Source organism: Photinus pyralis, unplaced genomic scaffold (genome assembly GCF_008802855.1).
Source record: "Photinus pyralis isolate 1611_PpyrPB1 unplaced genomic scaffold, Ppyr1.3 Ppyr1.4_LG7, whole genome shotgun sequence".
NCBI lineage: Eukaryota > Metazoa > Arthropoda > Insecta > Coleoptera > Lampyridae > Photinus > Photinus pyralis.
Window position 1 is genome coordinate 32,802,153 of NW_022170738.1, and position 21,300 is coordinate 32,823,452.

Genomic DNA, 21,300 nt, shown 5'->3' on the forward strand with positions numbered 1-21,300 from the left:
TGCACGCAAAATGGTCATGTACCTACATCCTAAGTGCCTCAATTCTACATATCTATGTTTAGCGAGGCAGTCCTTTTCTCTAATATATTCAGGTTATATTAACATAATAATCAAAAAATTTCATTTTTCATCGCGAATATTCTTTATTAGTGATGCGGCTAACATCAACATTTGGAAAAAGTGGCCGCTTTCCTCTTTCTTAAGTCAATTGCCTCCCCAAAGATATTACCTATGTGTTACAATTTCACCGTGCAAACAGAGTCGAGATAAGCGCGCCTTTAACAGTGTTACAAAAATTACAAAATTAATTAAAAACAAACATCGCATGCATCTCCTTAATGGATTTTGTGAAGTTTGTTGTCGTTCAATTAGTAACAGCCACGTGTAACTTTGAAATGAGACGCGCTGCAAAATGTCGAAATATGTGCCAAAAAGGAAACGTAATAAAATCGAAGCAAGTTATATGCTCGAGAATGGCGGACCTTTATGTAAATTTCACTGTTGGCGTTTATGCAGTTTTTCTGGGGAAATTTTAAAATGTCGCCGTCGTACCTACTTCAGAATTGAATAAAATGTAACTCTTTTATTCTAAACCTCGACCCTTTCCCAGTGGTCTATTAATATTCCATAAACATGAAGTTCTTGCCTATGAATAATTCAAAACCGTTTATATAATACCCTAGAAGATGTAGTAGTCTAGGCCCTTGTTCGAATTTAGATTTATCGGAATTGCAAATAGCAGCACAAGTAAATATTTTCAATAACTTTATTTGGGAATGATCAAAAGGAAAATAAACATTATAGTACTTTCGAGTAACAATATTGGGAAAGAAAACTTGGAGATAAAATAACAGCCCCCGGGATAATGAGAGCAAGAGCAGTTTTCAAAGCAAACACTCTTCATTATTTTGTTTATCGTGTCCCGACCTCTCGGCAAGACAGAAATTAACAAATCAAAATGTAACATTAATGAAAACGAGTGGGCGTCTCGGCTTTTCATTTAGAATGACAAGTTGGATGACGTCGCCGCAATCTTGTAAAGCCCAGTTATATTAAACCGCAATATCCCTCAGGGTAGCTTTATTTAAACCCTTACTTTCAGTAAGGTATTATGGTAAATCTTATTCTCTTATTTTACTTTGGAATTTTTGAGCTATGTCTAGAAGAATTTTGCGTACAAGAGGAAGGTATTTACTTTGTATGAAATATTAATCCCAGATTTAAACGACCTTTGTTGATCTTGTTGGGGAACTTGTTTGCCTTTTCTGCCGACCATATCCCTAAGATTTTTTATGGAATATGACGTGACCAGTATATATCAAACAAAACAGCACGGCATCTAATGATTTCGAGCGGTTGGCGGCCAACAATAATAATTGTCTAAATTTAATTAACACCAATTAAACCGAGAAACGGTTATCGAAAATTATGAGTTAGAGCAAAGATATAGAGAATTAATAAACGCACTCCAGGCAGAGGGTGAGTTAGTTTTGAATGTTTTTGGTACCAGTAAAATGTAGCGTTAAAACAAACTGGGACTATAAACATAGCAGCACGAAAATCTAGCCAGAAGAGCTACAAAAACAGCACGAGACGCCGGAATAACACAAGGAGTTGGAAGAAGCATTGGTTCATTGATCAGAAGTGTGGGCTAGTATCTGACCTTTTAAAGGAGATAGTCAAGTAACTGACTAAGTTTCTCAAAGTAGCCAAACAAGTTGATTTTATAATTGAATAATTCAATAGTGTTTTTATTCAATAATATTTAGTATGGCCGCAGAGAAGACAAACATGAATATGACCAGAGCCGGATTTACCATGGGGCCTTGTGGGGCCGGGCCCATTGCGGAAAATTTATAGTAACGGCAAAAAACAAATTTGGGAAATAATTCTACAGTACCATCGTGTAAAAATAACATATAACCTCTTAAGAAATTGAAGTTGGAAATTGTGTGAACTTTGTATTAAGATTATGAAAAATTTGGGGCTTTATTCGCAAATTTTGGTTTTTGAAAACGCCTAATTAGGGTACTCTCTAGCCCAGGCATGTCAAACTCATTTATCATCAAGGGCCATTATAAAGTTTCCACTTATAGCAGCGGGCCACGTCATAAGAAGTCCACATAAAAAAATTTTGATTTTTTATTATTAACAAAAAAGTATACAAAATAATACAAAAAACAAAAAAATGCAAATAATCAAAATCATTAGTACGCACTTAAGAAAATGTACCGTGTGTCCTATGTTGGTTAAGACTGCAGTGTATTTCAGCTGTTTTTAAAGATAAGAGACTTGTTTTCGCGACCCTGTGCCACTTTCTTGTGAAACAATACCACAAACAGAATCAATCCAACTACGTTTGTTTCTGAGGTCTGAGATATAGGGTGAATATGAAAAATTGGACTTTTTGTGATGTCATATCTGTCTACCCATGTAAGATAGAAAAAAGGTAAAAACTGCCTATTTTAGGTATTTTTACGTAGAACCCAGTAACGTAGTAAAAAAAATTTGGACAACAGTTTCTGAGATTTAACACAAATGTGATATTTTTTAAATGCAACACATTGTATTGTATGTTAACATAAATTTTGTTGCATTCTTTTTCATGAGTCAGCCATTTTTGTTGATCGGCATCGACTGCTGTACCTAGTTACAATGGAGACAATAAACAAAACAAAATCTCCATGAATCCATGGTCTACTATTTAAAGAAGTAAAAAATAAGGTTTGTATTGTTTCATCGCTAAAATTAAAAAAAAATAGGTTGTGATACATCAATGTAATCAGTAAAAGGAATGATAAGAAATTGACGTTAAGATATACAGAGTGTTGCATTTACTAAATACCAACTTCGGGCCAAACCTCGTTTTCACCTTGTATCTCAGAAACTAACGCAGCTAGATTGGTTCTCTTTGTGGTATTGTACGTTTCACAAAACCGCAAGTCTATCTTTAAAAACAGCAGAGATACACTGCAGTCTCAACCAAAATAGGACACACGGTACAATTAAATTTTATAATTTACAAAAATCGTGATGGGCCGCAGGTTTAAGAACGGGGGGCCGCGTGTTTGACATGCCTGCTCTAGTCCATTTTTATCAATTTCATGATCGTACCTTGGGGCCTTAACAACGTCACGTACCCGTTAGAGTCTCTGAATTCTTTGAAACACGATTCAGTTGATGTAATGATGCGGAAATATTAATCAAAAACGAGTAAATTTCTCTACAAATTAAACAGTTATTTGTTTGTAATTCAAACAACAGATATGATATTATACTTTGTTTGAATAACACTTTATAGCTCTCATAATTAATATAAAAAATGTTTTTACTATTAATTAAATCAATCTGAGCAAATTAGGAGAAAGAAAATCGTATTAACATAATTTTGGTTGGGGTATAAATGACTTTAATTGGTTGAGGCAAGGGGGAGGATTTCAAGGGGCCCATAGGCGCAAAATTAGTGGATCCGGCTCTGAATATGACAGTCAATAGTGATCTTGTAACGGACTGTACATTTACGAAGGTCGCAGGCCTCACTTGTATAAAATAAAATTGCACCCCTACGGCACTGGCAAAAATTTTAATATGGTAATTAACTTTTAATTTACCCACGGCTAGCTCAGTAATAAAATTAGTTTTCAAACCCCTCTTAAATTCTGAAATTACCCGGTACTCTTCCAACCGAGTAATGCTCTTCGGACGGCACTGGATATTTACTAGAGTTTGTCACGGTGTACCTGGATGACATAATCGTCTACTCCGACTCCCGGGAAGAGCACCTCGGACACCTATACCTCGTCCTCCTGTCTACAACTCCACCAACTCTGCCCGTCCATCGACAAATGCCGTTTCGAGATATCTCAGCCTGCCATTCTTCTCCGTCCCATTCGTCCTGCGGACCGACGCGGTTGCACTCTACCAGAAAACCCGCCCTGAAAGAAGGAAGATCGTCAGCTACGCCAGTGTCAACTTAACAACGCTTAGAAACGCTACCACGTCAACGAGTTCTTAGCCGTGGTGTGCGCCATCAATCGATACCGGCCAAGCTCAGACCAGGTCGTTGAATGCCAGAGAGCACACGAGAACGCCGTCATTTTGGTACAAACATGGTACAGGATCCAAGCTGCTGGTGGTCCCCAATAATATTCAACCAACGGTACTCGAAGCCTACCGAAACGCTCCCACAGCGAGCCATCCAGAAGCAGGGGAAGCAGAACGTGCCTTAACCATATACTACTACTGGGCAAAGATAGGGAAAATTGCGTGGGAATACGTGAGGAACCGTTGGGTAACACCAAACGAAGACCGTTACAAGAAGTCCCCGCCCGACAACGTCAAGTTGCCTATGGGAGATCAGGTCCGTGGACCTTATAGGACCGTACACCGCGGCGAACACCTGCAACAGGTTCATCCTTGTCGTAACAGACGTATATACGTTACGGATTTCCCAGACCCATAGTATCGTACAACAGACCCCAGTTCACCTACGTCACTTAGCACTCACCCACTGAGGATGCTACCACTGGACCACCCCCATCTTCCACCCACAGACCAAGCCGATGGAGAGACATAATCAATAGATCAAGAAGGGGCTATGCATCCACCTAGAAGGGAAGGACCCCAAGGGGATAAAGTATAACCCCCCGTACAAGAAGAAACGCCGCTACCGTGACGACGCCCAACCACGCGTTTCGAGCTTTCCAGGTCAAGAGAATGGCACGCAAAAGACGCTACTCCAACCGCCATCGATCAAGGAGAAAGCTGAAATGAGGGAAAACGAACAATACATCTCAACTAACACCGCTACGTCGTTCAAGATACACCAACTTCGGACCTACCAAGGCCCAGTCTCAAGAATGTGACAGAAAATTGAATGGGCCATTTGCGGTATTAGCAATAGCTGGGACGAACGCGTACTTTATCCGAAAAGACAACGGCGAGTTGGTAAAGGTCCACCTACACTTAGCACCTAACTAACCTCTCCATGCAACCAACCAACGTCCCCTTGAGTCTATTATTATAAACAATTTTGTCGCATCAATTGAAAAAATAATGTTTTTCCCATTAAAAGATATGTAGGTACCCAGGTACCTTCACTGTGCACATAAGAGCCAAACAGAACGGAAGAAAACTTTTAGGTTCGAAGAGATAGTGACAACAGCGCTCGTTTTCCACAATACGCCAGACACTTTTGTTCATGTTCGCTATAAAGCGGTACCTGTGGAAATTTCCCTATGTCGACCAAATTTAAAACCAAATTTTTTAAAACGGCTAAGCCTAGGGCTAAGCGACCACCTGTTACATTCTGTGTAAACCTTTCCGAAGTGGGCACAGAACTTGAGCTTTCTCTGACGGTCTCTCTGACAAACTATTCATCTCAAATGGAACGGTATCCAATACAGAAAAAATGCAATATGGAAAATACCCTAAAACAGGTGTAATAACTAAGGATGAATGGTTTACAAGTCAGTAGATAGAAGAGGTACTGGAGATCTCGAAAATAGAGAATGTGGTAGGCGATTAATACGTTTGCACGGCACTTTCTCGAACCCAAACCTGCAATACCAACAACTAAATGAAATCCTGGACAGGGACACGGACCGGACCGAAACCGGTATTTTTTTCTGGACCGAAAACCGAACCGAAACCGTTATTCCTTCAGAAATGGAAAAGTATTGAGAACCGAAACACATATTTTTTTCGGTTCTTAACCGGTTATTGGAAGTTGAAGGACGCGCCGGCAACCACGTTGAACCAATTGATAAAATATTACTCTATGATTGCCATCGGTGGATTATAAATTTTTAATAAGGTGTCGAAATTGAAGGCATTACGGGGGCGGTGTAGCTAATTTAGCCACTACTGTAAATCTAAATAATAAAAGGAGGGGGTTTTAGAAAATTGAGAGTTCCAAGTGCTGGTTGGGTAGCTCCAGTCGCAGCAGGGTTCAGAAGTAAAACCACTTGAAAGCGGGGACCGATTAATACATACATTATTCTTCAATACAAAAGAATAATGGAAAAATAAATTTAAATTAGCACGCCTATGTTGACTGGCTCCGCACGTCAATGGGTCATTACTGAAGTTGACGGTCAGTGTGACACCTCCAGTTGACGACGGACACTTATCGCGGTTGCTTGTGTTAGTTGAACTCCTTTAACAATGTGAAGGATAATTAACGCCTAAATAAATTATAATAAGTAGATAATGCAATTAATGTTCAAACAATAGGTGAGTATCCTTATTGTTTATTATTTATTAGTATTTAGTAATATGAAAAAAAATGAAACGGGTATTTGACTACCTATCATTATTATTATTACTCAATGTTACAATGTAATTGAACCAATTAACAAAGTTTTAGTTAAAGGGAAAAATAAAATTAGAATGGGTTTTTAATTAACTCAAAAGGAATCCGCGGATTAGTAATAAACCAGGATGGTCCTCAGCTCCCCCCCCCCCCCCTAGATACCAAGCTTTTGACAATAGTTAGAACAACAGGAGGTCCGGAAGTTGACCTGGAAAAGGTTACAGTGACTTTATAAGGACCGTGGCGACAACTTATCATAATCCGCCATATTGGAGCTAAAAAATTGATTGTTGGATCAATATACCTTGTCATGTCAAATTGTGACCGTAAAATAATAAATGTCATTGTCATTTAAGCAAAAATTCTCGTTCAAAACTAACGGCGCAGAAATGATCGTTTAAAGCTTTGCAGAACAACCTATGGGAAAATTCCCAATTCAAAAAGATATGGAAAACGGTATAATAAGTATAAAATATGGTGGCGTGTTTCTCCTTCCGGGATAAAAAGTAGTACTTTAGTCCCTTAACTAGAAGACAGTTGATCCAGTCCACGGAGTACAAGAGATCAATATTCCTTGTGCTTCAGCAATCATCAATGTTAAACATTAAACCAATTCAAGCGAATTTATGATCACAATTGCGTTATCCATAACCATAATTGAATTTTCTGCTAAATTTCGGATAAGCTGTTTCTCTAACCAGTTTTCTATCTAAATCTCAACTCAAAAAAAGCGCAATTTTAATTAAGAGAGTCACTTTGATTTACCAATTTATAAAATGAAGTGTTCACTTGAAGTTTTTTTAAATTAAATTTACGACAACGGACACCTCTCTTGATTGAAGAGATTAACTTAAAATTTGCATTCTAATGGAGTGTGTGTATGCTCGAAACCCCGGGAAACGAAGGCCGAGCTATCTATCTTGGGAGCAAGAGTGTGATAATGAAAACTCGTTGGTTTAGAATCTATGTGCGATAAATGAGTTGCGATTCGCTAATTTCCACATATCTTGCCGTTAGTTGATTACAAGGCCATGTAATTTTCCAGCTTGCTCCTAACAAAAGGACCTTTTTGCACCAAAGATGGGTCACTTCCTGACCCTTCACCCTTTTCTTAGAATTTAGGTACCTGCTTACCCGACCCATTGTTCCCAAAATTTGTTTTTAACCTTGAGTGTAACCAACTTGGTCTATATGGACTTAATATCTTTGTTAACCACTCCTTAAACTTCATAATTGTACAAATTATTTTGTTAACCAACTTTTGGACTGTATTATTTCTCCGTCGTACTCTTTTTGCCCTTGGCAATTATTTGTGCGAGAGTACGGCACTTTTTGGCGTTGCCTGCTTTGCTTACATGAGTGTACATCAATAACACTTCCGGGCTTTCACAGGCTTAATAATAATAACGATCATTATTAAACAAACTGTTCACAATTTCAGTGTTTTACTTTACGTTCCTTCCCTACTGTGCTTCAGGTCATAGCGTTGTTTACAACTAACGTAAGGGGGCCCTGCCTCAGATGTAAGCTGGATCTTGTTTAGTTTTGAAGGGTGTGGCTAATTTTAAACGTTGCCGAGGTGACTTTATTTCCCTGTTCTTGTAGTGTGAAGTTAGTTAGTGCAATTTACAAATGGTGAGTGTAGCTAGGAGCGTTTTGTAAATATAGGGTTCACAATTAAAGACTTTGAAAATGTTATGCGTTACACGATGATTTTTAGCGCATTTTGTAAGAATTAAAAAAATGTGCTATTGTTTGCGTTTTGTCCGTCCGTCCGTCCGTCTCAGTGGCGCACCCAGAAAAAAAATTCGGTGGGGGTTATTGAAATTAGTAAATCCAAAATGTTAACATAAATTATATTTTTAATAAACAAAAGATTACACAGTTACATGGTTGCTATGGATTATGGTTGCTATGGATTAAACATGCAAATTATAGTGCGCGAATTGATCACTTTGCGCACGAAATTTGCGTGCGGGAATGATTAATTCATAAACGATTGTAGGAAAAGATTATTTTTAAAAAATCTATCAGTGCTTAATTTCGGGGGGGGGGGGGGGGGGGGGGTTAACCCCAAACCCCCCCCCTATGGGTGCGCCACTGGTCCGTCCGCCCGCCCGGACCCACTTTTGCCGTTTTGAACTACTTGTAGGGGAATGGTCCTAGAGTCCTGGAATTTGTTGCAGTAGGTGGCCTATACCTTGAAGGTGTGGCAGACGGCCATTAAAGCCTCGGCTGAAACCCCGCCCACTTAAAAATAAAGGCAAAATAAAATAAAATAAATTTCGCTGTCTAAAAGCCCCCCCCCCCCCCCCATCCCCACGAATTATTTCCTGAGATGCAGATGCATAATAACTTTTACAACCAGTTGGTCTCACATTTTGCATAAGCATGCCTTTAGTGGTACCAAGTTAAATTTTAGAAAATGGGGAGGGGTGGGGGGAACACAACCCTTCATGGTATTCTAATGAAAGGTCTCATCGAAATAAATTGGTTTGTATAAACTATAACTTTCCCGTGCGACTCTTTTTCGAGATCAGTGAGTTACGGGCTAGGTTACGGGGCTTGAAGGGGGGGGGGGGGGTCTGTTCCCCGTCTAACTCGAGAACGAAAAGAGACAGCGATGTCAAATTTTCCCCATTCGATTTGTAGGAGTTCAAGGATCAGTGCTATTGAATATGAGCCGGATCAAAAGTCTGGTTTTCGAATATGAGCTGAAAATCATATGCGATTCTTCGTATCTTGTTAATTCACCGGCCGTTCATTCGAAAGTTGTCATATTCAGAAGGCGTCTTTTAAAGGATATTGTGCGATTTGTACCTAGTTTTTACTTTTCGTCATTAATTCTGCTTCTCTGTAATTTCAGAAAATCTGTTACGATTCTTTCGAAAGATCGCGAGCACTTTCAGCAAGCTCCGCTCGTTCATGCGTTATTAAAAGCGTCTGTAAAATCTCATTTTAACACACCATGAAGCTTCCTCATAATTACATCTTCTAAATTTAGAAATCTTTGCGAACGCTTGGGGTATACTAAACACATTCAAGCCGCTCTCAACATCAAAGAAATTTGATAGCAAAGGCGCTTTCCGGCATTTGAATTTTTCAGCGCATTAGTAAGCAACCGGTGAAGGCGGAATACCTTTGGAAGTCGTTAAGCGTACGTTTATGTTTACGAGGTCAATCGTATTAAGGCTCTATCGTCTTCAGATCACATATCATATGGCGGGATAAATCAGATCACGTTTGGCAACTTCATTAAAGTCTAGTAGATACAGTTAACCAAAAGGCATTTCCTCCCGTATCGATTTCGAGTTCAAATCAGGCTTGCATTTTCGAAAATGGATGAAAGGAGGATCTGGCGCACTTAAATTGAGGACGTTCTCGAGTGATGCAATACAAAGCACTCCATACTTCAGTATCCCCGCATTCTTTTTGTGATATTCAAGTATCATTGGACTGTATGTAGTGATAGAGGAAAAATTTTCAATATATCAACCGGACGTTTTTCAACTCAATTTGTTAAAACTCGAATTTATTTGTTTGATAAGGGTTTGACGTGCTCCAACCGGTCTGCATTTGCATAAAGAAGAATTTAGTTAAGAACAATGTAAAACTTCATTTAATATTTGAATGAGCAATTTAACTTTTAGAGATTTCTATTCAAAACTCAACCCCTCGTCAGCGAGTCCTCGAGCATATTGAATAACAAACTTTGAACTTTTACGCTATTGATATTAATTATTTAAATTGACGAAGGATTATTAGCATTAAAACTTGGTTCACTTCAATTTGGAAAATTGTCGAGCCATTCACAATTTTCGATTCGGAGATAATAAGATGTGAATCAAGTACCTACATTGACTTATTAAAATATAGTGATGGATGTAATTGACAACTTTGGGATATTAGTCATTGTTTTCGTCCCAGTTAATTTCTCTTTAATTAAAAAAAATTTAAAGGGTGATTTCTGACTTGCTCTGGTATTCCATTTATAACTGGATGTAATTAACGTTAACGTTGTTGAACAACTTAAATTGATCTTAAATCGTTGTGTTGCCATCAACGGTGTAACGCCAACTTTGTTAATTAGTTTATTTTACATATTTACCATGCGATTTAACATAGAGAAGTTTTATTAAAGCATGAAAATTGCTGTTATCTTAAATCTGATTTCTTGTATAACTCTCTTCAAACTTACACATTGAAGCTTTCTCGTAAACTTAAATTTCAAGTTTTTTTGATGTACCACTTGAACCATAATAACCGGGCATTTTATAGTCAGAATTTGAGAACTATTTAATTTTTAGTCAAACATAGCACCGGGGGGGGGGGGTGTATTCCCCCCCCCCAAATCACACGAAGACCTTATTCTCGTGGTGATAATGATGATTGTAGGGGAAGGATCCTTCCTTTTCGTTTTACTGGGAGGTGCATTCTCACCTAAAACCGTCGCTTATTCCAGTTTTCGGTAAAACGCAATCAAACGTAGCGCCGTGGGGTCTGGGGGATGTAGACACGAAAGTTTATTTATATGAGTATACGAATTGGTGATTAGACTTGGAGAAGAGTCTAAGGAAGCGAGACGGAAGTTCGAAAGGAAATCATAGGGGGGAACAAGGAGGTGTGAAGAAGTGTCGTAGGAAGTGAAAAAAACACGTGAAGAAGGTTCAAAGGAAGCATGAAGATGGATTAAACAAGAAGCCGTGAACACTTTGGAAGAGATGTGAATAAGGTTTAAAGGTAGTCGGCTGGAAGAAGAAGTGAGGAAGGCGTGGGGGAAGCACGGTAAAGGGTTGGAAGCAAGCGCGAAAAACACTTGAAGTAGATCCTTAAAGGAGAGGGGATACAAAGGCTTTGTGCCGAAACTTTAACGTGGGAGCGAAGAAAGTTTGAAGAAGGCGCAAAGAAAGATTGGAGGCAGTGGCAGAAGATGTGAAGAGAGTTGGGATGTGCTGTGATGAAGGCTCGAAGGCGACGTGAAGGAAGCTCAATGGTAGCGTAAAGACGGCTCGAAATGAGGTAAAAGGATGTCCAAGGAAGCTAGACAAAGGTTTTAAGGTAGCGTGGTGAAGGTTCAAAGGAGGAGTGAGGAACCCCCCGGAGAATGAGTGTGGAAGATTGAAAGCAGGTGCGAAGAGAACTTGTAGCAGATGTGAAGACGCCGAGGAGGAAGCGGGAGATCGGAAGGATGCATAAGGAAGACCAGAAGGCTTGGATGTGGGGCGAATAAAATTCGATGAAGGTATGAAGACTTGAAACAGGCGTGCAAAAGTCCTTGGGGGAAACGCGAAGGAAGCTTAAAGAATGCGTCAAAGTGTATGCAAAGCCTATGAAAAATTCTTTAAACATTTACGAAAGGGATGTGAAGAAAACTTGGACAAGTCGCGCGGGAGGTTTTGAGATTTCAAGGAGGGGAGAAGAAGGTGCCAAGAAGAGATGTAAAGCTTGGAAGCAGGGGTAAATAAACCTTTATTATAATAACGATTAATTACGTCTCCACCTAAACAAACAGGGCCGACTGCCTAAAATAAACGCGAGACAAATATCACGCACTCAAAAGTGCTCACCAAAAAAGCTCCGTTTAAACGTATGTCGCGTATTTAAAGGATACACCACTTCCATCATAAAATAATCTTCTTCTTTAAGAATTTTTACATAAATCGCCAATCACATTAGACTTGAATAACGCCAGCTTCAACAGAACGCGTACACTTCATAACAAGTGTGCACAACTCTTGTGCATATAAAGTGCATTTTTTTAAACAGAAATAGCTTTGTAAATTGTTGGGTTATAAGGGGAGGTGGCTCTTTACACACAAACATTTGAAGACCGCCTGGCATACATTCAAAATCATCCGATACTCCATTCTGCAGATTTTGCCTTTGAGAGTACTTTCCTTCGACAAACCGATTTCGAGATATTTTGACATCACTAATAGGTATATTTCTTGCAGACCTTCCAATCGCGCTTTGTGAGTACCCTCTGCCGGCAATCCGTTCTGAAGATATAATGGAATATACCCGATTACGACAAGAGGTCGAGGAGGAGGACTATGGTTGGTATAAATTAATTCCTTTCGTTGAGACCTTTCATTAGAGTAACATGAAGGATAAAACTAGTTCAACTCCCCCTCCTCTCCCTCTCCACCCCGTACTTTCATAAGAGGACAGAAAGAAGGGCAGTAGTAGAAAACGGTTCCTTTCGTTGAGACCTTTAATTAGAATACCATGAAAGATCAAATTAATTTCTAACCCCTCCCCTCCCCCCTCTCAGGCTCCGTCTCCCACTGATCTCGAAAAAAAGTCGCACGGGAAAGTTTCAGTTTGTACAAACCAATTTATTTCATTAGAATACCATGAAGGGTAGGACGTGTGTTTACCCCCCCCCTTTCTCCCCCCCTTTCTCCCCCCCCCCCCCCCCCACTTTTTACCACTGGTACCACTAAAGACAACATCTGAGACCAATTGGTTGTCGTATGTAAAAGTTAGGCACGTTTTACTTTAGTATCTCAGAAAATAATTCATGGTGGGGCCCCCCTTTAAGACAGCGAAATTTGATGGCCCCCTGGCACACCTTCAAGCTATACGTTGCCTAGGACGGACAAAACGCAAACAGTAGCACATTTTTTTTAATTCTTAAAAAATGCACTAAAAAATCTGTATCTTCTTATCAGAACCACATGTGCAATTAAATTAAAATTAATCACGTCATTAACTGATTAATTAAATAAAACTTCTTATCGCAAACGACCAGATGTAACTTTTATAAAGTACACGAAATTATCTAAATTGAAGAATACAAATATAAATACAATACAAATGTTTGGTTTTCAAAGCGTAATAATGACTATTTTATTTTTCCGATAGAATTTTGTAATCTGCCGGGGGCCGAGTAGATAACTGTCACTTGCATTCAGTCCGTTGTGAGAATAAGTCGTTTTCCGAAGAAACTACAACAAAAGGGTAAGTGCAAAAGATTAGAATTACAGTCCATTTCATTATAAAACAACAAATTCAAACGAAACGGTCACACTTGTGTTTTATTTGTAAAAAATCCACCAGATTTAGTTTAAAAATGGAAATATTTAATCTACAGGGTGGCCTAACCTTATCGAAGGTGTTGAAACCAGAATAACGTCTGCGTGACGCTGTTTACACAACAATATAAATAATGAGATTTCGATTTCTGTTTTTATTTGCTATCGGGGTCTAGGCAGAAGTGCGACGATTTAATTTTTTAAGTAAACAGAAAAAAGGGCCCATTCTGTAACGGGAGCCTGCTCTGCACTTAACTTGTTTTTTAAATTTTATATGAGTAAAATTACATGTACACCGTTTTGGATGTATAGTAGGAGCGTGTCAAGTTATTAACGATACACGTAGGTATCTAGAATCGTTGGGTCGTTCCCAAGCCAACAGCGAATCTGACTAATGCGGCGGTTCCATTTAGCCGAGACGAACATTGCAGTGTAAACAAAAATGCGGATCTGGTATTGGTTTAATGGTGACGCCATTCTCAAAAATTTCGTTGGTTCAATTCTTGCATAACATAAATAGCGAATCGCATAACGAACTGGTGAGTTTATTTCCTGCTATTTTCACGGGGCACGGGCATTGCAAGCAAAATGCTGTTATATACCGGGTAGGAGTCGGTCTCAGTTGTACTGTGGTCTGCTATTCGGTTTAGTTATTTTTAAAGACTACGTGATTAAAGCTGCTATTAAACTAAACCTAAATCTTGCATAATTTTGTAGTGATTGAAGAACAGTTTCCTAAATAATGCGATAACCCAGCGAACTGAGATATCGTGTAACAATATTGCGTGAGGCAAAAATGGAAAAGGGTCGAACCAGCGTGATGTTTGTAGGTTATGTCAAGCAATAGGAGGTGTAAATCGGGAAAAAAACTTCAGGGTGAAATATGATCAGTTCTGATGTCAGAGATGATGGGGTGCCTTAAATCATTGTAAAATATGATCGTCGAAATCCTACACGATACATTATTTCAGCAGAAGTTTGAATCCCACCGATGTATATATGTTGCGATGCATAATACGAGCATTTATTATTTAAACCCCCAGAGGTGCACGAAAACTCTTCGCAAAAAGTTTCGATGCTTTTGTCATTTTTTCAGTTGAAATGGGCCGTCACAAACTAAGAGCTTGCCTGATTGCTCGAGAAAGACTTAGGAGTCAGAGGGGGTGAATTAAAAAACGACATTAACGCAGGTAAATTGAAAATAAACTTCTAATTCACGCGCGAACTAACATAAGAACCCACCTGATAGGCTTAAATGCTCCCCTCTTGGAACCGTCCTTCCTTCTCCCGCTATTTTTGTAAGCCGAACGCTTCTTTACGAACAAAGGAATTCAAATAAAATATTCTTAAAGCGTGCCTGAAAAGTAAAGTGCTCGTAGTTCATTGTTCAAAATAAATAGATTTATGAGTCGATTGTTTGTCGAGCCTTCTTTACCCTTCCAATTGAATTTCGGGTCACTTTTACGACAATTGCGTACAATTTTATACGAATTTAGATTAAAGCGGACCTCCTACATTTTTATTGATTAGCCATGTTGGAGTTTATGTATAATTAAAAGTTTTATAAAATGCGAGTACCGTGTGGCGGTACACAAAATCCATTAGAATGCAAATTTTGCGTTAATCTCTTCAATCAAGGGAGGTGTACGTTGTCGTAAATTTAATAATAAAAAAAACTCCAAGTGAACACTTCATTTTATAAATTGGTAAATCAAAGTGACTCTCTTAATTGATATTGCGTTTTTTTTTAGTTGAGATTCCTGCTTCTCTGCTATTTTCTATTGTACCGTAAATTTATTTACTTGATTTATCTATACAAAATTATTTATTACTTATTTTACATTAACTGTATAACACAAGTTTCGAATCGGCATGTCATAAGGTATGAGTCAAATCCATTTGCATTCCTTATCACCGGTAACTAATTCTTTACCTACTTGATGGCGCCTTGATGTCGTTCGAGAAAATTCGCTACTCTATAACAGAACGTGTAGTGAACTTAGACCCAATGTTTTACGCTAACTTTACACTACAAGTTAACCCGGCAACGTTTAAAAATGGCCACCCGAATGATGATTCCCTCCAAAATAAAACAAGACCCCGCTTAAATTTGAAAAGTGGCACGTGATAAAACGTCTAAGACAGGGCCCCCTTACATTAGTTGTAAACAACGCTATGACCTGAAGTACACTAGGGAAGGAACGTAAAATAAAACACTAAAATTGGGAAAAGTTTGTTTAATAATGATCCGTTATTCTTAAGATTGTGAAAGCCCGGAAATTTAATTGATGTACATTAATGTAAGCAAAGCAAGGAAAACCAAAAGATGTCGTACTCTCGCAAAAGTAACTGCTAAGGGTAAAAAGAGTACGACGGAGAAAAACCTTGCAGTTAAATTAATACAGTCCGAAAGTTAGTTAACAATATAATTTGCAAAATTATCAAGTTTAAGCAGTGGTTAACAAAGATAGTAAATGCATATGTTAGTTACACTTAGGGTTAAAAGCAAATTTTGGGAACAATAGGACACATAAGCAGATACCTAAAAATAAGTGAAGGGTACATGATGTGACTCCTGCTTGGAAAATTACATGGCCTTCTAGGCAAATTTAAGTAACGGCAAAAATATGTGGAAATTAACGAATCGTAACTCATATATCGCACATAGATTCTACACCGAAGAGTTTTGATTAGCATAATCTTGCCCCCAAGATAGGTAATTCGCCCCTCGTTCGGGGTTTGGAGCCAACAGTTAAATGTCGAAGACAATCACGGAATTAGGCGTCGTAGCTCAAAGAATTACAGTGTTTACCACCCCTGTGACTGTTTCATTCATGGGGAAAGTGTCAGTTACAAACAACAAGTCAGTACATACATCAAACGAATCGCTAATTTCCACATATTATACTCACAAAAAAATGCTGCATACAAAACGCAAATACGATATAAAGAAATGCAAAGATTAGTTTTACGTTTACTAAGAAGTTCCCCAGTACCAGCTAAAGGAGGAAAAGTGGTGAGGCATACTGTCATTTTGCTAGTTAAGGGATCATAGGGATCTGAGAGTACTTCATACGCCCCTAAAATTGATGTTCTTTCTTTAAACACGTTTTGCCAGTGGTGTAGGTTTTCAATTTCGATGAAGAAGAACATAGCACTTGGGGCGGAGTGGGGGAAGAGGGGGTAGGGGTATGGAATACTCCCAAGGGAAAATGGAGATCCAAACCTTCATTTTTCGTGTATAATAGAGCCTGGGTGAGCACGTTAGTACTCCATACGTCCCTAGAATTGAGATTTTGGTTTTTATGGGGAAGAACGTAGCACCGAGCAGCCGGGGGCGCTATGGAGATCCAAACCTTCATTTTCCAGTGTAGGTGAGGTATGGCATACTTCCCATTGAAAATGATGAGCCATAATTTCATTTTTCGAATGTAATATATTATGAGTGGTGGGCTCGTCAGGAGTGTGGGGGTCTGGGGTACTCCATACGCCCTTAGAATTGACGTTTTGGTTGTCCCTTCTTTATATGTTTTTTTGCAATGGTGAGAACGTACCATCGGAGGCTCTGGGGGGTATGGAATACCCCCCATGCCCCCCGGGAAAATGGAGATCCCAACTTTCAACTTTTATGGGTGGGCACGTCCGGGGTCTGCTAGTACCCCATACGCCCCCAGAATTGATGTTTTGCTGGTCACTTTTTTAAAAATTTTTTTACCGGAAGTGAGAGTTTTAAATTTTGATGGGAAAGGACGTAGCACCAGAGGATCTGAGGGGTATGGAATAACACCTCAGGGAAAATGGAGATCCAAACTTACATTTTTCGTGTGTAGTAGATCATGGGTGGGCACGTCAATAGTCTGGGAGTACTTCATATGTCCTTAGAATTGACGTGGTGAGAGTTCTAAATTCTTTTGGGGATGAACGTAGCGTCGGGGGTTCTGGGAGATATAGAATACCCCTCAGGAATTTAGATCCAACACTTTTATTTCGCGAAAACCATTTTAAAAAGTAATAAATCCTTGATGGGGAAGTACTCCAAACGCCTCTGAAATTGAGATTTGAATTGTATTCGCTCTTTCAGAATCGGATTTCCTACTGGAGTAGATCTATAGTCAGAAGCACAAAGTCACTGGGCCAGGTAAAATAACATTTTGGAAGCTAAAGGAGTTTTTCTACCATGAAAGAGCCAATTTTACATCTGTAATTACAAGGACCTAGTGTCGTCTAAATCGAGATTCCAGTGCAATCAATAAAGTGAAGTTCCGAAGTGAGTTTGTGCATCAGTTCCAGCAAGCGCAATTTTCACCGGATGTAAGAATCTACAACCACTTTAAGGTAATTAAGATTTTCTTTATTTAATTGTTTTAATCGATCGCTTGCTGTGTGACATTTGTCTATAGGCCCTGAGCGCCTCTTTTTATTTCAACTTGATTAGTTCATCGTCAGTGAGGAATAAATTTTATTTTGTTTGTAAATGATCTATTGAGTGTTTAATCGTGCCTATTCGTGCCCAGGATTATTTCAGGTGTTAATGTTAATTGATTCATTGGAATTGTGGAGGCGGTTAAGGCTGCTTTTCTTAAATAAATAAAAATTGGTCTTGACGGAACTTTTCGTAATAGTGGATGCTGGACTTGCTCTGGAAAAATTATCATTAGTTCGTGTCAAAATTTTGTTAGTACCTGGGAGTACCTTAGAAAAAATGTTAGTAGACTCAAAGGATTGGTAATAAAATCACCTCAAAATGCCTCTCGTATAAACTCACTCTATGTAGAGTGACTGTATAAGGACAGTGTTGCCATAATGCTCCATGTCGGCAATTTATCATTGAGCTGATTCCTTTACCCAAATTAGTAGATTTTTGCTATGGTTACAATTGTGTCCAGCAAGATAAATTCATCACCTTGGTTTCCAGCTGAGTTTCTACCAATCCTATGTATTTGGCAAAAATATGGCGGATCTTTCAGCTACAATAGAAAATAACACCATCGTAACAGCACGTTGTCTCTATAGAGTCACTGTAAGAAATTGATACTATGCGTGACCTCTAGCGGTAGAAAGTGAACTACTAAATGACATCAATGGCAACGATATAACTTACACGAACTTACAGGGGAAATAAACAGATCGCGTAAGGAGTATTAAAGCGAATTGAGAATTGAATTAAATAAAAGTTACTACAAGTCCAAAAAAATTAATTTAATTCTCTGGAAAAAGGTATCACATTTGACTATCACTTCATCTACCTATAATAAAATTGTCATAAATAACACTTAAAATATAAGTTTTATACTTTTTGTCTAGTTCTCTAATCTTTTGACTACCCCGTCCTATTTTATGGAGGAGCAATTTTACATAGATTATAATTTGTTGGAAAACGAGTCAGTTGGGGGTGTAAATTATTACTAAGGGAGTATTAAACTTTCCGTCCGCCCGTCTGTGTAAATGATAACTCTCGAACGGTTTCGAATTTTCCAATTCTGTTTTCAGTATTATGTTTATCATCGCCCAAGGAAAAACTGATTAAATTTTCCGTAGAAGCTCGTATGCTATATTTGTTACAAGTTAATTTATTGTTATAATATTAGTAGGTACATAACAATGATTAAGCGCTATTCCATGATGATCTCCAAAAGATCTCTGCCTGGCTCCCTATCGGCGAAAGTAATACCAAAAAAACCATATTTAATATTGTTCACCAACTGAATGGCATCTCTTTCTTGGTCGCCCTCGAAGTTCAAATCGAACAAGCCATTCTCAATCAATCTATTGATTTCTGCTTTCCGTTGCTCCGTTATTGGCAAATTACGATACCTGGAAACCAATGTGGCAAAATATTCTGGAAATTTGTCAACGATCACGGATCCATCCGCGTCCATTAGACCTTGCCTCTTCCAAAGGCACGCGAAAAACTTTCCAATAATTACATTTCTTTTGGACGTTTGGAAGGTGTGGAATTCTTTGTGAAGGGTTTCGTAATCGGTTTTTGTTTCTCTAAGACATTGCTCTTGACCGTGTGACATTGCGGACTAAAATATACATTTAAGTATAGCAATTTCGTATAATTCAATTATACTTACCGCCAACATTGATAAGAAAATTACTGCTACCATGGCCATTTTTAGCATATTTGGTCTACTGAATGACACGCATGCGACGTGCTTACCGACCTGACCGACTGGCACTAAATTTGATACGTAGGTATTTCGTGGTGTCCGCAACCCAGTTAAATTCATTTATACGTTGGATATCATTGAACTTGGCCTCAAATTTAACTTTCGCCAATCAGACCACTATGTACCTTCTACGCGCCGAGTTTGGACCTTTTGCTAAGGTAACATGCATTTTAAGTTTAGGGCGAAAATTAGACTTGAAGGTTTTCTTTGAGCAAGTGATCTAACGTTACATACATCTAGAGCAGTGGTTCCCAAACTTATTTCCATGTCGCCCCCTTTCGAAAAACTAAAATTGCTCACACGCCCCCCCCCCCACTCGATTAAAAAAAACTGCTGTTACTACAAACGTATTTATTAAAAAAATTACAGGGTTAGTTTTTTTTCATTTTCATTATAGGGACTCGGAAACCGCTAGAGATACAAAGCCTTTTGAATGGGCAAAGTTATGCAGAATTGTATGGTGATTAATTTTCCGTTTCAAAGAGTCTTGTAGGTCCACCAATAGGCGAAGTTGTGGCTAAAAAACCGAAGAATGCCATTTTCGAGAATACGTTGGCGTCAATTTATTTTCAAAGATATCAAAATTAGTATATTGAAAGACAAGTGTTACAATGCGACCTATTGTAATACGACTATCTTGTGGCACGAGTGGCGTAGCGAAGCGGAGCCACGAGTGTCCACAAGATAGGAGTATTACAATAAAGCATTGTAACACGTGTTTTTCATACTATTTTTTCTATTTCGGGGCTTTAATTTAATTAAAAAGTAATTATCAAAAACTACAGGAAACTTTAGAATTAATATGTCTTAAGTTGGCAACACCATTTACGTTGACAAATTTTAAGTTGGCAGCGTAGATAAACACAACACTGACATTTGGAAACTTTAAATTCCGTGAATGTGTAATTTTTTACTCGTAGATAAATTTATTTATGGTGGATGTCTAAACTGCTGATTTGGAATGTATTAAGTTCTTCGTGTACCAAAAATCAAGGAAAACACATTCATTTTACGTACGTAATTTGATTTCACATCTGATGATTTGACGTTGACGTCTTGGCGAACTGCCAACTTAGAGATGAAAAGTTACCAAAAACAATGTTACAATGGAACTCATTGAAACACTGTTTTTGCCGAAAACAGTTGCACAAAATTCTCATTGTAACACCGAAATAGAAAATAGTTATTTATATAACAAGAGCGCGAAGTTCAATTTCGCGCATTGAGACTGAAGGTATTTTGACGAGGCGAAGCCGAGTCAAAATATCAGTCAAATGCGCGAAATAACTTCGCGCTAGCGTTATATACAATATTTTTTCTACAACTGAACCGATTGTTAATTAAATTGCTGTTTAAGTTTAACTTTGTCCCGTGCGCGAAATACTTTTTTTCACTGTTGACGATTTCGCGCACGTTGTCAAGAGCAACCTTACTTATTAATTAACCGTTTAAAAATCTAGTACTTCGTGTTTCGAAATCCGTCAGAAAATGACAGGTTTTTTTGACAGTTGTAGAAAAAATTATTTTTTTCACTACTAGCGTCTGATGACATGATTATTAACTTTTTTTCCACTTGTAAAGTAGGCTTTCTCGGCATTTGTTCAAAGTGGTTAATAATTTTTTATTATTAACTAGTAGTCAATAATGAGAACTGTCACGCTGTCACTTTTAGAAAACACAACCCGAAATTTCGCTCAATGAACGTTTAGACAAGTTCTCTAAAACGAATAATTGCCACCATTCGCAATTTCCAGAGAAATTACATACCTAAAAT

General features: G+C 38.4%; 1 protein-coding gene across 1 annotated transcript; it reads right to left on the bottom strand.

Annotated features, from left to right (window-relative positions):
* Positions 1–18,904: 18,904 nt before the first annotated feature.
* On the bottom strand, positions 18,905–19,538 carry LOC116177251. Its single transcript, XM_031496168.1, has 2 exons — positions 19,431–19,538; positions 18,905–19,379 (listed from the first exon to the last, which is right to left on the bottom strand). Exons 1-2 carry the CDS (start codon positions 19,476–19,478, stop codon positions 18,963–18,965), a joined length of 465 nt encoding a protein of 154 aa, XP_031352028.1. The 5' UTR covers positions 19,479–19,538; the 3' UTR covers positions 18,905–18,962.
* Positions 19,539–21,300: the final 1,762 nt, after the last annotated feature.

Bases quoted from the DNA above. Each gene is read 5' to 3' on its own strand.
- LOC116177251 (XM_031496168.1), bottom strand. From the start codon at position 19,478: ATGCTAAAAATGGCCATGGTAGCAGTAATTTTCTTATCAATGTTGGCG. The intron at 19,380-19,430 runs GTAAGTATAATT...TGTATATTTTAG, and splicing joins TTTTCTTATCAATGTTGGCG to TCCGCAATGTCACACGGTCA.